The 24,909-nt window shown below is 44.7% G+C and overlaps 1 protein-coding gene across 1 annotated transcript; it reads left to right on the top strand.

Annotated features, from left to right (window-relative positions):
- Positions 1 to 402: 402 nt before the first annotated feature.
- RIPK1 (receptor interacting serine/threonine kinase 1) lies at positions 403 to 20,672 on the top strand. Its single transcript, XM_009903803.2, has 11 exons — positions 403 to 594; positions 2,707 to 2,860; positions 4,141 to 4,278; positions 5,336 to 5,564; positions 7,159 to 7,308; positions 8,556 to 8,632; positions 11,485 to 11,575; positions 14,425 to 14,985; positions 17,167 to 17,238; positions 18,767 to 18,919; positions 20,075 to 20,672. The coding sequence occupies exons 1-11, from the start codon at positions 443 to 445 to the stop codon at positions 20,359 to 20,361; spliced, it is 2,064 nt and encodes a 687-aa protein (XP_009902105.2). The 5' UTR covers positions 403 to 442; the 3' UTR covers positions 20,362 to 20,672.
- Positions 20,673 to 24,909: the final 4,237 nt, after the last annotated feature.

The following is a 24,909-nucleotide window of genomic DNA, read 5'->3' as shown; positions in this document are numbered from 1 at the left end:
ACTTCATATAACCATAACAGGTTGAAAAGATAAATTATTGTGGTCTTTAGGTCTAAATCATCATAATGTGTGAGAACTACAGCATCTTTGGTCTCAAACTGAAGCCCTTTGCTCATCAGGTTCATGAGAGCATACACTTGTGTCCCACTCCTTACAGAGATACTTACGAGTCATTCGTCATTGGAATGTGCTGCCCAGGGAGGTGGTGGAGTCACCGTCCCTGGAGGTGTTCAAGAGGGGATTGGACGTGGCACTTGGTGCCATGGTCTAGTCATGAGCTCTGTGGTGACAGGTTGGACTCGATGATCCTCGAGGTCTCTTCCAACCTTAGTGATACTGTGATACAGCTAAATGCTTTATAATGACACTTCTTTTTACTCCTTTTTGGTCCAGGAGCACCAAGGTACTTGGGTTTAATTACCGAGCCCCAGACACTGCCAACATGTCATTGGAGGATATCCACATGAACACCCAGGATTTGCTTGAAAGAAAACAACTTGATGCTGGAGGATTTGGGACAATTTCTTTGTGCTTCCACAAGAAACACGGATATGTGGTATTAAAAACAGTGTACACAGGACCCAAGCGCACTGAGTAAGTCCCAGATCTGAGTTCTGTTTCTTTTTAATCTTTCATTTAGTCTAAGGAATCCTCCAAACCCAGTGGAGATATGTCTAAATAAGGTGTAATAATTGAACATTTTTGGATTCTGGAGATACTGTATGTGGGGAAAACAGGAGAAGAGTAGCATCTGTGCTCGAAATTTTCTTTGTAGTTCTAACTCACTGTTCCAGTGCAGTTCCCGATTCCTGTTGCAAGGTGAGCGCTGCTGTGAGTTGTTAAGCATCAGGGAGACACTTGCAGAATTAAGGCAATGCAGGAGCTCAGGGTGCACATGGTATTTTCAGGCTCGCAGATCAATTTCAAATGCAGTTGTCCAGCTGTGGATGGCCACTAGGAGTAAAACCATAGGAGCTATCAGAAGGACTCCAACCCCGTGTGTATAATACCCTCATTCCCTTGAGAAGAAGCAGGCTGAGTCAAGCCCACTGGAATTAGCTGTTGATATCATTGGATTCAGGGCACACGGCAGCTCTGCTACCTCACAGCTAAAACAATCCAAAAACTCTCTCATGAGTCATCCACTAGAGAGAGACAAAACCCCAGTTTGAGTTCTTCTAGTTCAGGTTATAATAAATAAATTAACTGAGCATTTCTTCTGCCAATAGGAAGTGAATTAGGAGCTTCTAGTAGCTCACAAACCACAAACAGCTTGGGGTGAACACAGTTCACGTGGACAAGCCTGCCTGGTTTAATTTTGGAGCTGTGTTTTCACTTTCTCACTGCAGAGGCTCTTAAGTCACATACCAAAAATCTTAAACAAATTTACAGCTGAGCCTGCTGCAAACAAAACAGCCACTTTCTGCTCTAGTTCTGGAGGAATACTGAGGGAGAGAGCAGTTGTCTATTAAGTCACAGGGTAGGAAAGCATCAGCAAGCAGCATAGTCTCGAGATTTTCTCACAGCCTTTTGCCTGATGACTGGAACAGGAGCAACAGTAAAGAGAAGATTAATTTTGGGTACTGTGCTTTAATACCCTTGATGAGCTCCCAGATGTATTACCTGTGACCATGCCTGAGGCCCAGGTAATGGTGGAGTAATTTTGCTTGAAAGAGACCTTTAAGATAATTGATTCCAACCATTTACCCAGTACTGCCATGTCACCACTAAACCAGCACCACTGGACCCTCAGCACTACATCTACATGGCAATTCAATCACACCAGGGATGGTTACTCCACCACATCCCTGGACAGCCTGTTTCAAGGTCTGACAACCCTTTTGGGGAAGAAATAATTCCTGGTGTCCAACATAAACCTCCATTGGTACAACTTGAGGCTCTAATCCTCTTGTCCTACTGCTTGTTAGGCTTTTAATTCATCCTAAACCAGTAATCATTATTAAATGTTATGAGTATCCAGTACGTGGATGGATCCCTTGTGGTAAATTCACAGTCTCAAGCTGCACCAGGGAAAGTTTAGGCTTGAGGTGAGGAGAAAGTTCTTCACTGAGAGAGTCGTTAACCATTGGAATGTGCTGCCCAGGGAGGTGGTGGAGTCACCGTCCCTGAAGGGATTCAAGAGGGGATTGGATGTGGCACTTGGTGCCATGGTCTAGTCTTGGTTGGACTTGATGATCTTTGAGGTCTCTTCCAACCTTGGTGATACTGTGACACTGTGACCATCCACTTTGTGGATGGATCCCTTGTGGTAAATTCATTCTGAATGTGAACTTTTGGGAAAGAGACCTGTAGAGTTTCCTGGACAAGAGGGAGTGGAATGTGTCTTGCTCCTCCTTGTCCAAAGGGTCTGTCAGCCCTGCCCTGTCCTGATCCTACCCCAGCTCAGGGGTTTGGACTTACACAGCCAGGGGTGCACCTACAAAAGGAATGCTTGTGCACTTTCTGAAAAGCAGGCCTTGAAATTGGGCTGAGCAGCTAGTCTCTGTGCCAGGCATCTGAGAGAACATAACCTGGAATGAGTTAGGCCCTATTAGTTCTAAACTGCCTGAAAGTATGGTTCACCTTACTGTGGCTCTAGGGATGCTGATGTTTTTGGCCATGTTCTTCATTATGAATCAACACTGTTTTCCTCCCTGTGTTATTTCAAGCCTGACACCTAAGTCCAGTGTCACTTCTGGTTTCCAGATACAACGATTCCCTCCTGGAAGAAGGCAGGATTATGCGCAAACTGCAGCACGATCGTGTGGTCAAGCTACTAGGTATTATTCTGGAAGATGGAAACTACTCACTTGTGATGGAGTATGTGAGCCGGGGGAACATGATGAAAGTGCTGCAGAAAGTGAGCGGTAACTTGCTTCATCCCTTGATGTTTCTTAGGGTTGATAAGATGCTTGAAAGGGACAGGACATTAGTGTCACCTCCAGAGAATAGTCTTTAGTTTCTCATTCTTTCTTCTGTATTAAAGAGCCAGTGGCAGCCTGGCTTCTCTAGAGACAGCAGAGGACAACCATGACTTTGCTGGACATTAGAGGACCAGGCCACGGTTGCAGATTCAAAGTTATAGGAGTGTTTGTAGAGGGATGTGGAGGGTTTGCTACAGAAGAAAGTGTTTGTAAATAGAGAGCAACTAGAATTACTTCAATGCAAAGATCTAGATCCAGGTAGGACCTTAGTTCTTTTTGACTATGGCCTGAGCAGAGGTACTTCCTGTTTAGAGAAGGGCAGCAAAGTGGGTGAAGGGTCTGGAGAACAAATACAGTAAGGAGCAGCTGAGGAAACTGGGGTTGTTTAGCCTGGAGAAAAGGAGGCCAAGGGGAGAACTCCTCACTGTCTACAACTCCTTGAAAGTGGTAGGATGAGAGGAAATGGCCTCAAGTTGCACCAAGGGAGGTTTAGGTTGGACATGAGGAAAAATTTATTTACCTAAAGGAAAGAGCTACAAGGATAAGTGAAGGACTTAAACATCTCTCCTCTGAAGAAAGACTGAGAGACCTGGGGCTGTTTAGTCTTGAGAAGAGAAGCTGAAAGAGGATCTTACCAATGTCTATAAATATCTGAGGGGTGGGTGTCAAGATGAAGGTGCCAGTCTCTTTTTGGCGGTGCCCAGTGATAGGACAAGAAACGATGGGTACAAGTTAGAACACAGGACGTTCCACCTCAGCATGAGGAGACACTTCTTTAAGGTGAGGGTAATGGAGCACTAGGAGCAGGCTGCCCAGAGAATTTGTGGAGCCTCCTTCTCTTGGAACCTTTCAAAACCTGCTTGGATGCATTCCTGTGCAGACTGCCCTAGGTGATCCTGCTTTGGCACGGGGGTTGGACTAGATGATCTCCAGAAGTCCCTTCCAACCCTTACCATTCTGTGATTACCAAGCCCTGGAACAGGCTGCTCAGGGCAGTGGAGTCCCCATCCCTGGTGGGATTTAAAAGTCATGTATATGTGGTGCTGAGGGACATGGTTTAGTTGTGACCTGGCAGTGCTTGGACTTGGTGATCTTAAAGGTGTCTTTATGATTTTATACTCTTGGGACTGAGAATTTATTTTTTTTAAGACTGCTTTTTAATTTGCTGGTTGTAAGCATTTTATGAACAGATGGTATTTCTTCTTCTTTGCCTTAGCTCTGCCTGCCTTTGTCAGTGAAGGGGCGTTTTGTGCTGGAGATCGCAGAAGGAATGCTTTATCTGCATGAGCAAGGCTTCGTACACAAAGACCTGAAACCAGAAAACATTCTTGTGGACACAGACTTCCACATTAAGGTACTCATTAGAATGTCAATGGAGATATCTTGTGCTTAGGATTGAGGAACCCAGTTGAGCTGCATTGGTTAGTATTGCCCGGTGGTAGATGAACTCCTTTGTTGTCTAGTGAGCTATCACTGACAGACTGTTAGTAGGACGACACAGAAGGGTGGTGGCCTGAGATTTGCAGAATCTTCTCCCAACAGTGAAAAAAAAAATCACTGGGGGTATTAAAAATAATTATTAATATTTTTGAGAATTAATGAACTGGAAATAACAAAACAACTAGAAAGAAAAAGCAAAGATTGAAGCAAAACAAGATGTCTTACAGATTGTGTCTTTTGTCCTCCTGCCTTTACCTCTTCCTTTTTATTCCTTTCCTTCTTCTGTCTCTCAAGTCTTCCTCTTTTGTGTCCCTCTTTTTTCTCTTAGTCATCACTTCTAAATGACAGCCAGCAGCTACAAAAAAAAAACCCAGGAGACTACTTCAAAGAGTGGTTTATAAGCCAGTTACTTTCTTCACCACCAACCATTAGGTTTCAGTAAGGTCACCTTGTCAAGCACAGAGTACCCAGGTACTTCTGCTTTAACTCTTTCCACTCGTTTTCCATATCTCTTTGCCATACACATCACATCATTTTAGCTGTGGGAGGATATAAGGAATTTGTGTTAAATGGAGTCTAAATGGAAAAAGCAGTGAGAGAGGGAGGATATCTGCCCATCTCATTATTTCTGGGTTTGAATCTTGAGTTCTTCTCATATGGATCTTCTACCACAACCAGTGCAAGCAGATCTTGAATGTAACTGTCAATATGAGCAAACCCAGACTTACTTCCTCTTTACGTTGTGCAATTGTTCCACGTAGGGTTAAGTTAATAATGAAGGCTCAGCCTAATCATCCTCAGACAGTTTATTTAGGAATAAAGCCACCATAAAATGACCAGTAGTTTGTTTTCATTTCTCATAGTGGCCTTTTTAGATCTATTATTACCAGCTGTTCATTATAAACCTGAGTGCTACATGACACACTTCACTTCTCGCCACAGCATTAGCTCTGATGAGTCTCACTCTTCAGATTGCAGATCTTGGAGTTGCCTCCTTCAAGAACTGGAGCCGGCTGACCCAAGAAGAGACTGTCAGACAGAAGCAGATCAGGAGCATGTGCCAGAACAATGCTGGGACTCTTTTCTACATGGCTCCCGAGCATTTACGCTGTCTTAATGTCAAACCTGTGGAGAAGTCAGATGTTTACAGCTTTGGCATAGTGATCTGGGCAATTTTTGCTAACAAGGAGCCATACGAATGTGAGTGAACTCCAGAAGGTCTCTGTCACAAAATTAGGTTCTAGAAGTTAGTCATTTGGAGTTAGAAATTTAAGATTAGTCAATTAAATTCCCTGTGGTTGAAAACAGCACCTGTTAGGCACCATTAAGAGGCATTAGTGGCATCACTCCTGACTTCTAACCATGGATAAGAACATCCAAATCAAAATGCAGGCGTGAGCCCAACCTATTCGCATCCACACAGTGTGCTCGGTGGCAGAGGGTAAGATAAACTGTAGACAGGCCAAAATGGAGGCTTCAATGTCCACTGCCTCCTAAGACCAGTTATGGGTTGGTTTTGTTTTACTGGGAAGGGTCACAAAGCTGTGTGGTACTTGTTTCTCCACACGCAGTAATGTGCTCATGTAGAGCAAGGAGAGCAGGCTAGGGAATTCCAGACACATGTGGTTATTGTTTTGAATGGAATTTTGATGAGTATATGTTCCCCCTCTGGCCACTTTGTTTGTACCCAATGCAGAGCAAAAGGAGATTCAGCTTCTAGAGAGCAGGATCTGTCACCCTTACTCTGACCTATATAGAGAGAAGTGGGCTCAGGAGAACCTCATGAGGTTTGATAAGGTGAAGTGCAAGGTCCTGCACCTATGGAGCAATCCTAATTATCAATACAGGCTGGGGGCTGATATGATAGAGACTATCCCTCCAGAAAAGAACTTGGGGTACTGGTGGGCAAGAAGCCAGACCTGAGCCAGCAAGGAGCACTTGCAGACCAGAAGGCAAATGACATCCTGGGCTTCGTCAAAAGACGGAAGGCCAGCAGGTCAAAAGAGGTGATTCTGCCACTCTATTCTGGTGAGATTACACCTCGAGTTGTGTCCAGCTATGGAGTCCTCAGCACAGGAAGGATGTGGACCTGCTGGAGTGGGTTCAAAGGAGGTCCGTGAAGATGATCAGAGGGCTGGAACACCTCTCCTGTGAAGACAGGATGAGAGTTGAGGTTGGTCAGCCTGGAGAAGAGAAGGCTCTATGAAGACCTTGTAGCTACATTTCAATATCTGAAGGGGACTTACAGGCAGGCTGGGGAAGGTCTGTTTAGAAGGACTTGGAGCAATGGGACAGTGGGCAATGTTTTTTTTAAGCAGGGTAGATTTATGTTAGACATAAGGAGGAAGCTCTTCACAATGGGGGTAGTGAGACACTGGAATAGGTTGCTGAGAGACACAGTGGAGGCCCCATCTCTGGAGACATTCAAGGTCAAACTTGACATGGCCCTGAGCAGCCTGATCCAATGAAAGATGTCTCTGCTCACTACAGGGGGGTTGGACGAGATGACCTTTGAGAGTCCTTTCCAACCCAGTGCATTCTATGATTCTAAGATTCTGCTCATACTTGGGCATGTCTTACATTTATATAAAAGTAAATCTATTCATCTCCAAATAACTGTCTGATGCATTGAAGTAGAATCAGTCATTAAAGTGAGAATTTTGTAGCTGGAAATCAGTCACTTTTCTTTGAGCTCTTATTTCAGCTATGCACAAGCACACAAGATGCTGCTTTCCCTCTACAGAATGACAGTAAAACCCATGAGCAGGATCTGATAAGAAAGTTTATTTTTCAGATGGTATAAATGAAGCCCATATTTGCTTTGGTATCATGAATGGAAATAGACCAGACATAAAGGAGATCACTGATAAATGTCCAGAGGAAATTATTGACTTAATGAAACAATGCTGGGAGCAAGAGCCAGAGAAGCGGCCAACCTTTGCAGGTAATGTATCACTTTGGGGCTCTCTGTGACAGTAGTTTGTAATGCAGCAAAACAAGCTTGAGTGTTTTCATCTTAAAATACTATGTTTTGGCTTTGAAGACAGAAGTATCAACTCACATTCCCAGTAAAGTGGGCTCCCTGTATCCTGACTGATAATGGGATCTGGTCCAGTGCTTACAGACCCAGGGAATACTAGTGAGTGGATGGAGCCATGACAGTTTATACCTGCTGATAATTTGTTTTCAGCACAGTATCATCTTCCTGCTGTAATTCACATTAAATGTAACAACAAGGAACATGGAATATCTTGGATCTGACAAAAAAAATACCCTCTTGAAGCTAGCTTCAAAAGGTGGCCCAGTTTCACCTTCCCCAAATAATGCAACAGCCTTTAATCATCCTTTTGATGGTCAGATTCCAAAACCTTGCAGGCAGTAAAAGTCTTGACTGAATGCTCTGGATAGAAGACTAAAAGTATCCAGCAGATAAGTCAAAATTCTTTCTCTCCTCTCTTCTCAATGAGTAGTGCCAAAAAATCCCAAACCCAACCCCTTCCCTCCCCCCTAAAAAAAACCCACCACCACCACAGCCAAAACCACAAATAAACCAAACAACCAACAAACAACCCTACATGTGACAAGAAATGTAGGTTTGGATTTAGACAGGCTTACCAAGAACTTCATCTGCAACAGCCACACACTGAACTCATCAGAGAAAATATGTATGCCAGAAGGAACCCAGCTACTACTTCCATATTTGACCCACAGAATCTGCTGCTGCTCAATTACTTTTAAGCTTGAGCTGGATTTTACCCTTGCAAAATGCTGCTATTTACTGTGCTAGTGATGGTTTCAGTAATTTCATCTTTAGCAGAGGTGGGATAGTCAGTTATCAAACTGAATGTATCTTACTTCTTAAAACGAGGCAAACTATCTTTTGGCCAGTCAAGGAAAGGTGCTGACAGCCATAGAGCATAGAATCATAGAATGGTCCGGGTTGGAAGGTCATCTAATCCAACCCCCTCTGCAGATCATAGAAAGCATTCATCCCCAAAATCAATACAGCAATGAAAATCCCAGAAATCATCCTGTTTGTGTCACTGTATTAAGGCTAAATGAGTCATGGTACCAGATTCCAGATACGTTTATAATTTGTCTGTTTCTAACTTCATGCAAGTCTTTATTCAGTCCTCACTAACTGTCTAAATCAGTGGAAACCACCCTCACTTAGTTCTTTCCTCTTTGCAGAAATCAGTCAAAGATACAAGCCATTTTACTATCAAAATCTAGGACAAAATATTGAAGATGATCTGAAGGAGTTAAAAGTGAGTCATTTTCTACGCATTTTAAAGTGATGGCCCTCTGCATCCCCTCTCCCCAGCCCCAGTCCTGCCCACATTCTGCTACTTTGAGGCTGATCCCGCTTGACCGACCTGGTTTTCTTCTGTGATAAAATGGTTGGATCTGTGAGTGAGGGGAGAGCAGCACATGCACTGGAAGAAACTGCCCAGGGAAGTGGTTGAATTCCCATGCCTGGAGGGGTTTAAATATCCTGTAGGTGTGGTGCTGAGGGATGTGGTTGAACACTAAACTTGGTAGAGTTAGGTAATGGTTGCACATGATGATCGTAGAAGTCTTTTCCAGCCTAAAAGATTCTGGGTCATTTACCTGGAGACTTTCAAAACCCAGTTGCACAAAGCTCTGAGCTACCAACTCTTATCTCAGAGTTCAGGAGTAGGAGGTGGATGTGTGGTCTCCCAGGGAATATTCTGACCTGAGAGACACTCTGATTCTATGAAAACACTTTGCAAGAGGTTCTCATATATCCATTAATTCTCACTCTTGAAATACAATGTTATTTCTAGAGATCTGGGATCTTCTCAGTGCTTATCTAAAGCTAAAGGTCAAGAGGATGGGGCCAGACTCTTTTCAGTGGTGCCCAGAGACAGGACAAGGGGCAGTGGGCACAAACTGGAAGGCAGAAGGTCCTATCTGAACAGGAGGAAAAGCTTCTTTTCTGTGAGGATGCCAGAGCCCTGGAACAGGCTGCCCAGAGAGGTTGTGGAGTCTCCTTCTCTGGAGAGATTCCAAACCCACCTGGACATTGCGATCCTGGGCAACCTGCTGTGGGTGACCCTGCTTTAGCAGAAGGGTTGGATTACATCTTTTCTGGAGGTCCCTTCTGCCATGCTGGAATTCTGATTCATAAGTGGCAGAATCTGATTTTGTAGATAAAGAACTCTGTAAATTCTTGGTGATTTTTGTCCTGGTTCAATCTGTGTCCAATGAGTCCCAACCTGCATGAGAGCAGGAAGCTGTTCTGCAGCAATAACAACAAGGAAACTTCAAAATCAAGATAAGTTTTCCTAGTGTCCAGGTTGTTTTCTCTTACTTTTCTGGCTGTAGGGTTATAGATTATGATAGAAAGAATTATTTCCTGAGTTAAAATAAGAGAACAAGAATTTGTTGAACAAGGGGCTGATGATGGAATCTTTTTATCACAGATTTTATCTATTTATTTTGGTAGAATAGAATAGACCAGGTTGGAAGAGACCTTCAAGATCATCATGTCCAACCTATCATCCAACACCACTTAATCAACTAAACCATGCAACCAAGCACCCTATCAAGTCTCCTCTTAAACACCTCCAATGATGGTGACTCTACCACCTCCCCGGGCAGCCCATTCCAATGGCTAACAACTCTCTCTGTGAAGAGCTTTCTCCTCCAGCCTAAACCTCCCCTGGCACAGCTTGAGACTGTGTCCTCTTGTTCTGGTGCTGGTTGCCTGGGAGAAGAGACCAACCTCCGCATGTCTACAACCTCCCTTCAGGTAGTTGTAGAGAGCAATAAGATCTCCCCTGAGCCTCCTCCTCTCCAGACTATGCAACCCCAGCTCTCTCAGCCTCTCCTCATAGGGCTTGTGCTCCAAACCCCTCCCCAGCTTTGTTGCCCTTCTCTGGACACGTTCCAGCAAGTCAACATCTTTCCTAAACTGAGGGGCCCAGAACTGGACACAGTACTCGAGGTGAGGCCTAACCAGTGCAGTGTACAGGGGCAGAATGACCTCTCTGCTCCTGCTGGCCACACTGTTCCTGGCCAGCAGTAGTAGTGACAGCTATTGCTGAGAGCTCAAGGCATTTGGGGTTTCAGTGCAGTGAGGCTCAGAAGTACAGATAAACAGTTACTTTAACTAAGAAAACCAACTTCCTTTGTGAAACCACTCATTTACAGTTATCTTTAAAATACTTCCTCTGACCACCAAGTCTCCAGCTGTGGAAATGAAAGTTTCTGGCTTGGAGAACATGGGATGTTTATGAAGCACAAAAAAAACCCCAAAGAGTTTTCTAGATTCACCCCAGGTTGGAAGGGATCTCAAGGATCCTCTAGTCCAACCTTTCAGAGTAAGAATAGTTTCAATGAGATGGCCCAGCACCCTGTCAAGCTGGGCCTTGAAACTCTCTAATGCAGGGGAATTGACCACCTCCCTTGGGAGTTTATTCCAATGTTTTAACAGTTCAGATGGTGAAATGTTTTCTTCTGGCATCCAATCTGAATGTCCCCAGTAGCAACTTGTGCCTATTATCCCTTGTCTTTACCATGGGACTCTTTATAAAAGGGAGTCTCCCTCCTCATGATAGCCAACCTTTATGTACTTGTACATGGTTATGAGGTCTCTCCTAAGCCAGTTCTCTCAGCCTTCTTTTATATGACAGGTCTTCCAGTCTCCTGATCATTCTCGTGACCCTTCTCTAGACCCTTTCTCTGCATCCTTCCTGTATTGCAGGGACCAAAACTCTGCACAGGTGTGGCCTGACCAGTGCTGAGCAGAGTGGGAGAATGACATCTTTGTCCCTGCTTATGATACCCTTAGTAGTGCAGCTCTACAAAATGAAAACAATGGAACAAATTTCCTGGACTGGTTTGACCAAACTAATTCACAATGTGAAGTATATGTGTTAGAGGGTTTGGACATAGACTTTTCTCCTCCCCCCCACCAGCAATTGTGGAAGCAGAGCCTGCAAGCTTTGCAGGGGGGTTGGACTCAATGATCTCTGGTGGTCCCTTTCAGTCCCCAGCATTCTGATTCCATCATTGACAGGATGTGGTCCTCCTAGTCACTTCACAGGACTTCCTTTGGTCAAGATTTTGATCATTTGTTCTTTCTTGCATGCAGAAAATGTGGCCTGAGGAAAATGAAGTGCTGGATAGGATGCAGTCCCTTCAGATTGATGCTGTTGCAGAGGATGCCAGTAGCAGTCAAATAGGTGAGTCACTAGCCCATCATTATTTTGTGTCTTCTGCCAGAGCTGAAGCTGTGTACATGTACAAAGGAAGTCACCTTACCATTAAGGGATTATGAAGAGACTCAGTGGTTCAGCACATAAGCACTGAAAAGATTAAATCTTCTCCCCAAAGTCACACATACTGCACTGAATTCGCCACAATCTACACTCTGAACCCATCTCATTTTGCAGTCCTCTGCTTTTCTCTCCCATGCTGGAACATTTAACATTAGATTTTACAGTGCTCCCTTTAATAATTAGTTTTCTTACTTGATCTTTCTTCCCATACTTTTAGTCATGCAACTGCTTGGTCTATAGGCTTTAATTTCACAATGGCTTTCCCTTTTTCTGCTCCAGCCTTCCTTGTGAGTGCTCTGAATACAACCAGGACACATAATTGCAACTGAAAAAGACCTTTCACATCATCAAGTCAAATCATTAACACAGCACTGCCATGTCACCACTAAACCGTGTTCCTCAGCACTACACTGACACATCTTTTAAATCTCACCAAGGATGGGGCCTTCCACTTCCTCTTGTTCTACCAGTTCACAGAATCACAGAAACATTCAGGTTGGAAAAGACCCTCAGGATCACCAAGTCCAACCAATAGACGCCCCCACTTCATCTTCCCAAAGCAGCTACTGCTCCCTCTACACCATCTTCCACCCTGCCTAAACAGCTCCTGCTCCACCACCATTTCTGCACCTATCCCAGAGCCAGGGGCAAGACCCTCAACCAGCCAAGACACCACCCGGAGGAGCTCAGCCCCAGTAAGGAGGCCCAGCCAGCACCCGTGGATGGTATTGGAGTAGTCATCAATTCTGGCCCTGGTGGCCCCCCGGCCTTTGTTGTCACCACCACCATCACCCAGTGTGCACCATGGGGGCACTCACCAGCGATGAGAGGAGGATCCCTCAGCCCACATGGGCTCAGCTTAGGGCTTCGGTCTTTCCTGGGAGTTATTAAAAGGGCAGTGGGTGGGGAGGGCTAAGTGGCCACACCTGGGGTGGGAGGAGGCTGCAACAGAGCCCAGGTGCTCTGGGATTTGAGGAGAAAAAAGGGGGGAAATGGGGTGGGTGAGGGACTTGTAGGGTGTCAGGTAATGATAGGACTAGGGGGATGGGAATGAAAATAGAAATAGGTAGACTCAGACCGGATGTTAGGAAGAAGTTCTTCCCCATGAGGTTGGTGAGACACTGGAACAGGTTGCCCAGAAGGTGGTGGAAGCCCCATCCCTGGAGGTTTTTAAGGCCAGGATGGATGATGGTCTGGGCAACCTGATGTAGTGTGAGATGTCCCTGCCCATAGCAGCAGGATTGGAACTACATGATCCTTGAGGTTCCTTCCAACCCTAACAATTCTATGATTCTATGATCACGACATGAGGAATATCTAAAAATAATCCTTCCCTCAGAAGTTGCACTTGCAATTCTTTTCAGTTACTTTTCATTGTTTTACTAGAGGAGAAACATTTCCAGGAATTATTGTACTAACCATTATATTTAAAAATGAGCCCTGGAACTACACTGCCATCCCAATAAATATCATTTAACGTTCCTTGTTGTGGAAATATGTAACAGACAAGCCAAGAGGGTTTTATCTTTTTTATTTTTCATTCTCACAAATGTATGAAAATATTAACAAATGCTCACATCACTACTCAAAATATTATGGGTCAGATCTAAGCAGAGTGGAGAGGTCAATGATCCATCATCATGGCTTTATATCATTATGGGCTTTAGGGCATAATAGCCTGTGAGGAAGCTTGCTTAAAAAATTGGAAGGAAACCTTCTCTGGGAGAAGAGACTGACCTCCACCTTACTCCAACCTCCTGTCAGGGAGTTGCAAAGAATGAGGTGGTCTCCCCTCAGCCTCCCTTTCTCCAAACTAACTAACCTCAGTTTCCTTGGCCAGACCTGGTCTCCAGACCCTTCACCAGCTTCATTGCCCTTCTCTGGACCACCTCAATGTCTTTCCTGTAGTGAGGGCCCCAAAACTGAACACAGTATTCAAGGTGTGGCCTCACCAGTGTCCAGCACAGGGGGACAAACATTTCCCTGGTCCTTCTGGCCACACTGTTGCTGACACAGACCAGGATGCTTGCTGTTGGCCTTCTTGGCCACCTGGGTACACTGCTGGCTCATATTCACCTGCTGCTAACCAACACCCGTAGGTCTTTTTCCACCATATGGTTTCCAGCACTCTTCCCTCAGCCTGGAGCATTCATGTGGTTGTTGTGACTCAAGTGCAGGACCTGGCACTTGGCCTTGTTGAACCTCATTCCACTGCCCTCAGGCCATAAATCCAGGTCCTTCTGGAGAGCCTCCTCTCCTCAAATAGATCAGCACTGAATCCCAACTTAGTGTCATTTGCAAACTGCCTGGGGATGCCCTCAATCCCCTTGTCCAGATCATTGATAAAGATAAAAAAAATCTAAGTAAAATCCTAGAATCAATAAGGTCACCCAAGACCTCATGACTACTAAACCATGGCACCAAGTGCCACGTCCAGCCTCCTCTTGAACACCTCCAGGGATGGTGACTCCACCACCTCCCTTGGGCAGCCCATTCCAATGGCTAGCCATGCTGTGAGTTCTGACACTGCTTGACTCAGTGAGGTTTTGACACTTGATGGCTTAAATCATCCTCTTGTGTCTTAGATAAAAACCTGTCGTACTTCTCTCTGAAGGCATTCATGCTGGATGTAACATTATCATTTCAACTTTTATATATTACCACGATGTTAAAAATGATTAATAGATTCTAGTATCACCACAACAAGTTACATACACTTACATTCAGAATTATTTAATCTTCCTTCCTTTCAGATCAGCCTAATTCTCTGCACAGCTCCCCAGGGCCTGCAACCAATCAGGTTAGCAATGCCCCGCTGCCTGCTTCCTATGAGAACCAGCCTGTGGAGAGCTGTGAGACCTCCTTCATCCCTGCTGATAACCTGGAAAGAAAACTGCTGCGTGAATTCAACTACCACGTGTCTGGGAGCTGGATGGATAAAGCAGCTCCGCCCGTCGTGTACACCCCTGAAATGAAAGAGATAGAAAGGAGGAGAAGAGTTTCCCACGATCCATTTGCAAAGTCATCTCCTGCTCCTCAGTGGAGTGAACTGTATCCAAGAGCTGAAAAACCAGGGTCAAGCCCTCACCTGTACTTTCGAGCCCTGTCAGACACAAAACCAAAATGGGGAACCGCAGAGGTTTCGTATGGGTCAAACCCCAACAGCCTGCTGACGGGAAACACCGAGAGTCTCTATGGACTGGCTTCAGCCAGCACCCTCAGCCTAACCAAACCTGCTGTGCCTGAATCCACCCCAAACCAGCCATCACAGACCAGTGCAAACTGGTATCCAAAGAATGCAGATGCAGAGACAGGTGAGACTGCTCCTCCCCCAACACCTGTGGTTCTGAAGGCCCACTTGTTCTCTAAAAATGAAGCAGCCAAGAGAGGTTTGTAGCAGCAACCTGCTTATTGCTAAGAGCTGACCTGTAACATACAATCATAGAATGGTCTGGGTTAGAAGGGACCTTAAAGATCATCTAGTTCAAACTCCCCACCATGGGCAGGAACACTTCCTACTAGCCCAGGTTGCTCAAGGGTGCTGAGATAAACTGATTTAATGAAAGGCTCTTTGTTTGCCTGAAGTTAATTTGGGTCACTAAACCACTCTAGCGTTGACTTCATTGCTCCACTTTCACTGGTTACAGGTTGTTAACTTAAGTGAACCCTTTATGAAGCATCAGTATCCTAGAGGAGCATAAGACCTAATGTCTGGCTCTTCAGCTACCAGCAAAGTCATTGCAGACAAGATACAAAAACCCAAGAGCTGCTACCAGTCATTGTAGGAAAGCAAAGGAGAACTTGGGACCTTCAATAACCCAATTCCCATGCCCAGGTTGCCAAGAAGTTGTGTCAGGGGAGGTTAAGGTTGGAGATTAAGAAAAATTCCTTCCCCCAAAAGGTTGTCAAGCCCTGAAACAGGCTGCCCCATTTAGATGTGATGCTCATGACTAAGTCCCATGGTCAAGACAAGGGATAATGGGCACAAGTTGCTACTGGGGACATTCAAATTGGATGCCAGAAAAAAATATAATTCACCATCTGAACTATTAAAACATTGGAATAAACTCCCAAGGCAGGTGGTCAATCCCCCTGCATTAGAGAGTTTCAAGGCCCAGCTTGACAGGGTGCTGAGCCATCTCATTTAAACATATTCTTACCCTTGGACTAGATGATCCTTAAGGTGCCTTCCAACCCAGTACTCTATGAATCTATGAATGAATAAATTAGAGGTAGCGTGAGACCCATTAGCACCTGCTAAGTACTGGATATTTTTAGTGCAGTGCTTTTCTGGATCATCTCACAGGAAAATCAGGGATGCCAGCTGTTTACAGGCAGAATGCCACAAAGGTGTTACTCTGGGAAATTATTTATGCAGAGGCTGTGATTAGTTGTTTGTGGGAGTTTATGTAGTGAAGTGACTCTGACAGCTGTCGTGTCAGCAGGCAGAGGTCAGAACTGTCAGCATTACTGATAAAGTCAGACCTTCTGTTTAAGAAAAGAAATTAGTGGAGGGAGGCTGCTTGCAAGAATCTGGCAGGCAGCAGACTGAGAAGCAGATGAGAAGCACTGAAGCTCTTCCGTTGTTGGGTGACCATAACCTGGTCACTCTTGCTACCCCTTTATGAGCTGAAGAGCTAGAGCTCATCCATGGAAACCCAACTCAATTGCTGCCCTGGGCTGGAAGTTCTCTCTCTGTCAGATGTTACTGCCACCAGCAGAAGGTGCAGTGATGTCTCATGCTTTTCCTGGAGCAGGTTAAACCAGTGTGCTAACACAAACTGGCACCTGTCTCATCACGCTTGGTGGTTTGGTGTTTTTCAGTTTGAGTATCAGATTTGAGGCAGCTCAGTCCATTACTGCACCGTGATCCCACCATGACATCTACCAGCCAGGTATTCACCCTGCTATGGGGGAGCCCACTGCCCTCACTGGGATCCAAGGCTTGGTAAAGGCCATTAGTCACTGAGCAAAACCACAGTAAGGTCACTGCTTTAGGCAGAGTTCTTCAAGGAGATACAACCCTGTTAGTTAAAAAAAAAAGCTTGCCCTCTCTTTGTAGTCAAGAATACCAACTGTACTCATACTGCTACAAATGTGGCAGCCTGCAGAGGAGAAGGCTCTGAGGAGACCTTAATGTGGCCTTCCAGTATCTTAAACTGGTGAGGGACTTTTTAGGATGTTGGGTAGCGATAGGACTAGGGGGAATGGAGCAAAAATAGATATGGGTAGATTCAGATTGGATGTTAGAAAGTTGTTCTTCACCATGAGGGTGGTGAGCCACTGGAACAGGTTGCCCAGGGAGGTGGTAGAAGCTCCCCATCCCTAGAAATTTTTGAGAGCAGGCTGGATGGGGCTCTGAGCAACCTGACCTAATGTGATGTGTCCCTGCCCATGGCAGGGGGTTGGAATTAGCTGATGCTTGAGGTCCCTTCCAACCCTGACAAGTGTATGATTTTATGATTTTTCAGTACTTCCCCCCACTCTTATTTTAGGTAACAAGGAATCCATTTCTCTCTCAAGGGGAACTTTTTCATATTATTCTGCCACACCCAGGGTGAACACAGGTAAGTGGTGTAACTTTCATCTGTCCTTGTAGCCAATAGGCATTGCATCCTCATCAGTAAAGCAAGAGCCTGTAGGACCTTGAAATAATTTATATTACTGCTCAATACCTCTAACCAGAGCTGATGTTGCCAGCATGTTAAATTCCTGTCTCTGGCAGCACCCGTACACATTGTTAAATATATATTTGATGGGTCAGGGACAACATCTTTTGCTCAAAAGAGCTTTTAAACAAAGGAAGATTGGATAATAGAATACATTTCTTAATTGAAAGGTTCTCAAACTGGAAGAGGCTTCCCAGGGAGGTGGTTGAATCTCCCTCCATGGAGGTATGTAAAGACATAGATGTGGTGTTGAAGGACATGGTTTAGCACCAGGCTTAGTAGAGTTAGATGATGATTGGACTCAATGATCTTAAAGGTTTTTTCTAACTGAAGTGATTCTATGAAGGCATTTTAAGACCTCTTGTACACCTAAACTGGTCAGCTGTGTACACAAAACACCAAATTGCTGTGACTCTCCCCAGCTCTACATGCATTTGGTACACTTGTCCTTTCTCACACTGTATTTGTAATAGACATCTCCAGCTGAAAGCTTTGTGCTGATCAGCTTTCCTCTGGGCATATATCTCCACCTGGAATACCATCCTGTCCTTCAGGAGTTGTTACTCTATGGTCCTTTCAAGTTGTGTGGTTTGGGGCACCCTGAACTCTTAAATTAACCCTTTCAAGGTGTGCCCAGTTTGTAAGTAGTTGATGTTTCCACTCTGGTTAAAGAAAACTTGGAACAGCAGATTTCTGTCTTCTTGATTATAGTCTTTAAGAGTCAGAGAATGACATAATTGTTTAGGGTTGAAAAGATCTTTAAGATCAACTCCAACTGTTAACCCAACACTAAACATGTGCCTCAACACCACATCTACACAGCTTTTAAACTCCTCCAGAGATTGTGACTCCACTACTTTCCTGGGCAGCCTTTTCCCTCTCAGGGAAGAAATTTTTCCTTATCGCCAACCTAAACCTCTCCTGTTGCAACCTGAGGCCATTTCCTCTCATCCTATCGCTTGCTAATTGAAAAGACAAACATCCACTTCACTCCAGATTCCTTTCAGAGAGAGAGAGAAGGTCTTCCCTGAGCCTCCTTCTCTCCATAAAGTATCTATGAGAAGTAAAGCTGAGAGGCTTTAAGATTTAAACAAAGAGTACTTTCCAGTAAAGACTGACCAGCTGAAGCTGTTAGCCAGCAAAACCAGGCTGTTGCTGCTACACATTCCTAAAGTACAGGGAACATCTAGTCATTCCCACCATGTAAGCCTTGGTTGTGACACTGCTGTAGAACAGAAGAGGAAGGGCTTTCACTACAGTACATTTATGTCACACTGCATAATGAAAATGTGCTCCCACTTGCTAGTAAATGGCCATTTCTACATTAGCAGAACCTTCTTCCTCCTTCCCTCCTCCTCTTGTTACTTCTTGGCATATTGGATCACAGGCTGCTGCTCCTAAAACAGTATTCAATTCCCTTATACAGAAGACTCAATCAAGTACAACATAAGCAACAGTTCTGGAATTCAGATTGGATCCTACAATCACATGAAGATTGAAGAGCAGAACCAACACATCAGCACTTCTCCTGTTGCCACAGAAATACCATACATGCATTATGAAGCACTGGGTGTATTTGGTAAAAGAAATCTCTTCCTACTTTTACTCTATTCTCCCCATGTATTTGCATGAGAGTCATTAGGTTTGGATTGTAGGAAAGCAGCAGAGCTTTATCCCAATGATATTTGAGAAATAACTTTTTGGGTCCTTTCTACTACATTCTTGAGTGTATAAAACAAGTGAGGGCTTGTGCTGATCTTTTTCTGTGATACCATGAGCCTTGCTTGTCCTGTAGAATCAGAGAATCACAGAATTGTTTTGGTTGAAAAAAGACCTCTAAGATCATTGAGTCCAACCATTGTCTAATTCTACCAAGGCTGGTGCTAACCTATCTTTTAAGCACCTCCAAAGTGGTGATTCAACCACATGCCTGGGGAGCCTGTTCCAGTGTTTGAAAACCTTTTAAATGATGAAGTTCCTTCTAATATTGAACCTAAAACTCCCCTGTTGCATCTTGAGGCCATGACCCCTTATGAGACACCAGACATGAGTATAGATGTTATGTGCCTCAAGAACAAGAGGAATAACAGCACACAAGTTGATATAAGCAAGGTCAGGATTGGTGGTTCTCACCTGACTTGTAGTTTAAATCATAGACCCTTCTGGGCTAGAAGGAACCCATGAAGATTATTGAGTCCAGCACCCCAAAGGCACCAAGAAACCAAAAGTTAAGCCATATCTCTAAGAGCATTGTCCAAATGTTTCTTGAACACTGACAGGCGTAGGGCCATGACCACTACATTTGGGTGTCAGTGAGAAGATAGAGAAATTTAATTGGATCTTATTGGTCAGTACTGGATTAAACTATTCCTGTACATTCCTAAGCAAGGAATTAATAGTGTCCTGGGATATAAAATATCATATAGACCTCAGTCAGCTAAGAACTCTAGGAAGGAGCTTTCTGTGTTGAAGATGTTTAAGTGACAAACTATGACAGCCTTAGTTCAAAAAGTAGGTCCAGCAACTGGCCTGTGGATACACGTGTTCTGACTGGGAGGTTCTTGCCTGGCATCACTGTCTCCATGAAACCCACTTCTGACTCTACCACAAAAATTCTGTCCCCAGATATTAGCAATAAATAGCTGGGGAAGGACAATAAATAGTTACGATAAGGAGAGAAGCAGAAGGAACATTAAAGCAACACCCTTTCCTTACCCTCTTTTTCTGTCTGCAGACAATCCCACTGTCCTGACTGAGAAACATCTGAATCTAGTGAGGGAGAATCTGGCTAAGCAGTGGAAGCACTGTGCCCGGAAACTGGGCTTCTGTGATCCCGAGATTGACGAAATCGATCATGACTACGAGCGAGATGGACTGAAAGAGAAAGTGTACCAAATGCTGCTGAAGTGGGGGATGCGGGAGGGCTCCAAAGGCGCCACAGTCGGGAAGCTTGCCAAAGCCCTCTTTGGCTGTCAGAGACTGGATCTCCTCACGAGTCTGATGCAAATCAATGAGGAGTAAGTTGACTGAGAAGTGTGGTGAAGTGAGAGCGGTTTCCCCAAGCACCTTCCAGTACCAAGTAATAATTTTGAACAGGCTTTCTGGAGCTGTCCTTTTTGCACAGACCTTTTGGAATGCCTTTTTTTTTTGCCAAGTGGTTTTCAGTGAGTACCTCCAGTAAATTAAGAAGACTATGTCAAGGTAGTTGGTTTTGCAGAGGAGCACAGAATCCCAGTATGGCAGGGGTTGGAAGGTACCACTGGAGATCACCTAGTCCAAATCCCCCTGCTAAAGTAGGGTCACCCAGAACAGGTTGCCCAAGATCACAACATATAGGCAGGCTTGGAATCTCCCCAGAGACTCCACAACCTCTCTGGGCAGCCTGCTCCAGGATTCTGGCACCCTCACAGATGGAATCTCCTGGTGTCCAGTTTGTGCCTGTTGCCCGTCACTGAGCATTGCTGAAAAGAGTCTGGCTGCATCCTCTTGTTCCCCACCCTTCAGCTATTGATCAGCATTGAGAAGATTCCATCTTACTCTGCTCTTCTCCAGGCTAAACAGCCCCAGCCTTTTCCTTATCAAAGAGATGCTCCAGTTCCCTCAGCAACTTTGTAGCTTCCTTTGGTCTCTCTTCAGTACATCTCAGTCTCTTTTCAATTGTGGAGCCCAGACCTGGACCCAGTACTCCAGACATGACCTCACATGGCATCTTCCTCAACTTGCTTGCCACAGTCTTCTGAATGCATTCCAGGAAACCATTGGCCTTGGCCACGAGGGCACATTGTTGGCACAAAATATACAAGATAAAAGAAAATAAGCAGAGAATCAATCAGGTTGGAAAAGACCTCAAAGATCATCAAGTCCAGCCTGTCACCCAAGACCTCATGACTACTAAACCGTGGCACCAAGTGCCACATCCAGTCTCTTTTTCAACATCTCCAGGGATGGTGACTCCACCACCTCCCTGGGCAGCACATTCCAGTGGCAAGCAACTCTCTCTGTGAAGAACTTTCTCCTCACCTCAAGCCTAAACTTCCCCTGGTGCAGTTTGAGACTGTGTCCTCTTGTTCTGGTGCTGGTTGCCTGGAAGAAGAGACCAAACCCCACCTGGCTACAACCTCCTTTCAGGTAGCTGTAGAGAGCAATAAGGTCTCCCCTGAGCCTCCTCTTCTTCAGGCTAAACAACCCCAGCTCCCTCAGCCTCTCCTCATAAGGTTTGTGCTCAAGGCCTCTCCCCAACTTCGTTGCTCTTCTCTGGACACGTTCAAGAGTCTCAATGTCCTTCTTAAATTGAGGGGCCCAGAACTGGACACAGTACTCAAGGTGTGGCCTAACCAGTGCTGAGAGCATCTTCCTTCTGAATAAAACGGTTGTACAAAGAGAATAACACCACAATGCCACACTAGTATTGACTCAAGGAGAACATGTTGTACCACATTTCTGGTTTCTGTCTTGAATTGTGTTGGTCCCTTCTTCAGTTCTGAACAGAAGTGTGTCATCTCAGCACAGCTAATAAAGCAGGAACCACATGTGAAAGACTCACCCACTGCTTGAAAAACCTGGACAGAAAGCCAAAATCAACTCTTAAATTCTGCCATTGGTGCAAATACTTCCATAGGCTGGGTATGCTCCCAGATTGCTCCAGGTTAATATTTTTTTAAACCTTTTTATAATGTTTACTAAATACAGCTGTCTGGAATTAAACAGAAGAGTGATGTGAATAAAAGCAGAAAAATAATTTTGGGCTTAAAAAGTATGTAGTTGCTACTCTTCTTTCCTTGATTTCCTTATTGTGGCCTTTCATTACCTAAAGGTGCTTCTAAGAAAGATGGGGGCAAACCTTTTAGCAGGGCCTGTTGTGACAGGACAAAGGGTAATGGCTTGAAACCAAAAGAAGAAAATTCTGACTAGATGTAAGGAAGAAATTTTTTTAACTTGGAGATGATGAAACCCTGGCCCAGGTTGCCCAGAGAGGTGGTTGATGCTCCATTGTTATGGTTTTGACTCAGCTGGCAGCAGAGTTAAAACACAGTTGCTGTAGTGCAACTCCCACACACATCCCCCCGACAGGGACAGGCAGGAGGGTTGAGAGCAAGAGAAAAACACAAAGCCCTGTTAGTTGATATAGGGAGAGTTTAATGGAATAACAGAAAAGGTGCTGGATTTTGCAGGGAGCACAGAAAAGGCAAGCAAGGAAGGCAGAGACAGAGAATAGGAAAGCCAGAAACCTAGGAGCTGAAGAACAAACACGAGACAGCAGAAACAGGAATCATCACAGGATACAGCTTGAAGCCCAGGTCCCATCCTCCTTTGGCCCAGCCAGCCCTTCCCTTATATGAGGGGCGTGATGTCAGCGTGGTATCAAATACCCATTAGCTGGTTCAGCTGCCTATGGTGGCTGTGTTCCTCACAGCTGAATCCTAGACACCCATCCCTGAAACCATTCCAGGTCAGGTTGTTTGGGACCCACCGGGCAATCTGCTCTGGTTGAAGATGTCCCTGCTGACTACAAGGCAGGGGTTGGACTTGATGACCTTGAAAGGTGAATTCCAACTCAAACTAGTCTGTGGTTCCATCACAGGCTGATACTCTTTAGACTCTGTAGCAGGGCTTTACAGAGGGATCTAGACAGGCAGAATTGATTGACTGACATCATAGAATCGTAGAATCAATAAGGTTGGAAAAGACCTCAAAGATCATCAAGTCCAACCTGTCACCCAAGACCTCATGACTACTAGACCATAGCACCAAGCGCCACATCCAATCCCATCTTAAACGTCCATGGGATGAGGTTCAACAAGGCCAAGTGCTGAGTCCTGCACTTGGGTTGCATCTCCATTTTGGTTTGTTTTGGGGGTTTTTGTTTGTTTGTTTGGGTTTTTTTAATCAATTATTTTTGGTTAATGTTTCTATTGGTGGTTATTTTGCAGGGAGGGGGAGGTGAGTTTTTATTGCTTTGGGTTTGGGGGTTTGATTATGTGTTGATTGGTTGGTTGGCTTTTTCTCCTGTGCGGTTTTCTTGTTGCATGCCTCTTTCATCGGTTCATTTTTGTTACTTTTAAGAATGCTCTGGGTTAATTTTTCTGTTAATCTTTTTGTTATTATCAGGGGGTTTTTTAGGGGAACAGTTGGTTCATTTAATTTTTTTTTTATTGTTAAGTTTTAGTGGGGTTCTTTATATTATTTTGAGGAGGTTGTTAATGTTCTTGTTTGCTTGTTACTGCTATTTTTTGGTTAATTTGGGGGGTAGAGGGTGTTCATTTGGGGAGTGTTGGCTTTTTGCTATTTTACCATGAGGGGGTTTTTTTGTTACATTTTTTTGTTACATTTCTTCTCGTTACTTTTTGCTATGTTTTTTGCTACATTACTTTCTGATACTCTTACATTTCTATTACACTTACATTTTTGTTACACTGTACACTGCACTGGTTAGGCCACACCTTGGGTACTGTGTCCAGCTCTGGGCCCCTCAGTTTAAGAAGGACGTTGAGACTCTTTGAGGCCAGTTTCCAAGGAGAGGCAACACTTGAGAACTTGGCCTCTGATCAAGCAGTTTTAACTAAAATGTCACCTTTCTCTGATGAATTTTCTGTCCCTATACTACCACAAATGAAAGCTGCCTTTCAGCCTTGGCTGGACATGGAAAACAGAACAAGAATCTTCAAGTCTGAAACCTGCCTAGTCATGTACATAGTGAGGAAGAGCTGAGAAACAATGTGGGAAGGATCATCCAGGGCAAGCAGGGCCACCTTAGAGCTAACCAGCACCAGGGAAGAATTATTCCCCTAGACCCCAATGCCTTGTAGGCATTTTTTCCACCTTCCTTATCCCAGTCTCTAGAGAGTGTGGACCATGCTCTTCACAGAATGCCCTGTTTCCCTCCTAGCACAGCAAGGAGCATCAGGAGCCAGCCAAATGTTCCTCATTTGTTCCTCATTACAAAACGGCAGCTCTCACACTCTACCTGTAACACAGCCCCTGGGCAGAAGGACTGGGGGGGAGTAAGGACCAGAACAGGGTCTAGGGTGCAGAGTCTTGGAGCTTTCTTTTTGCTGGAGGATGCATTGCCTGAGTGAAAGGAAGGGAAACAGACACCAGACTTACACTGGGTTTCCCTCTCCCACTCCTGCGCTTTAAGTAGGTCACTTCCTTTCTCTTTAGTAGTTTCCTCTTTTCTTTGGTACACACACAACTTCTGCTAGAACTAAGATGTGGTCAGATAATGAGCATTAAAGCTTACAGAGCTCAGAGAGATGCTTGATCAGAGCTATTTGAGAGAAAAATCCAGGCTAATCACCTTAACAAACCAGTAATACTGCTTGGATTTTGAACGACAGACCGTAGCTCCTGGACGTCCCACACATCTCAAGAGAACTAAATGCAGCACCAGAAGGGATGTTTGGGTCACGGAGTTCACTAAGAGATTCATACAATCTCTTCCAGATACATACCATGAACCATCTTCTGAATGCCTCTCAAAGGCAGAAGATCTTTCTGCCTTTGTACCAGAGCATTTGAGCAGTTTCAGGTCTCTTAATCTGAAATTCTCTGACTGAACAAAAGTTACAC

Source organism: Dryobates pubescens, chromosome 9, assembly GCF_014839835.1.
Source record: "Dryobates pubescens isolate bDryPub1 chromosome 9, bDryPub1.pri, whole genome shotgun sequence".
Taxonomy (NCBI): domain Eukaryota; kingdom Metazoa; phylum Chordata; class Aves; order Piciformes; family Picidae; genus Dryobates; species Dryobates pubescens.
This window is presented reverse-complemented; position numbering and strand designations above follow the sequence as displayed.

Excerpts from the sequence above, each read along its gene's own strand:
- RIPK1 (XM_009903803.2), top strand. The coding sequence starts at position 443 with ATGTCATTGGAGGATATCCACATGAACACCCAGGATTTGCTTGAAAGA. Across the intron at positions 14,986-17,166 it reads GAATGCAGATGCAGAGACAG|GTAACAAGGAATCCATTTCT; the intron begins GTGAGACTGCTC and ends CTCTTATTTTAG. Across the intron at positions 17,239-18,766 it reads CACACCCAGGGTGAACACAG|AAGACTCAATCAAGTACAAC; the intron begins GTAAGTGGTGTA and ends TCCCTTATACAG.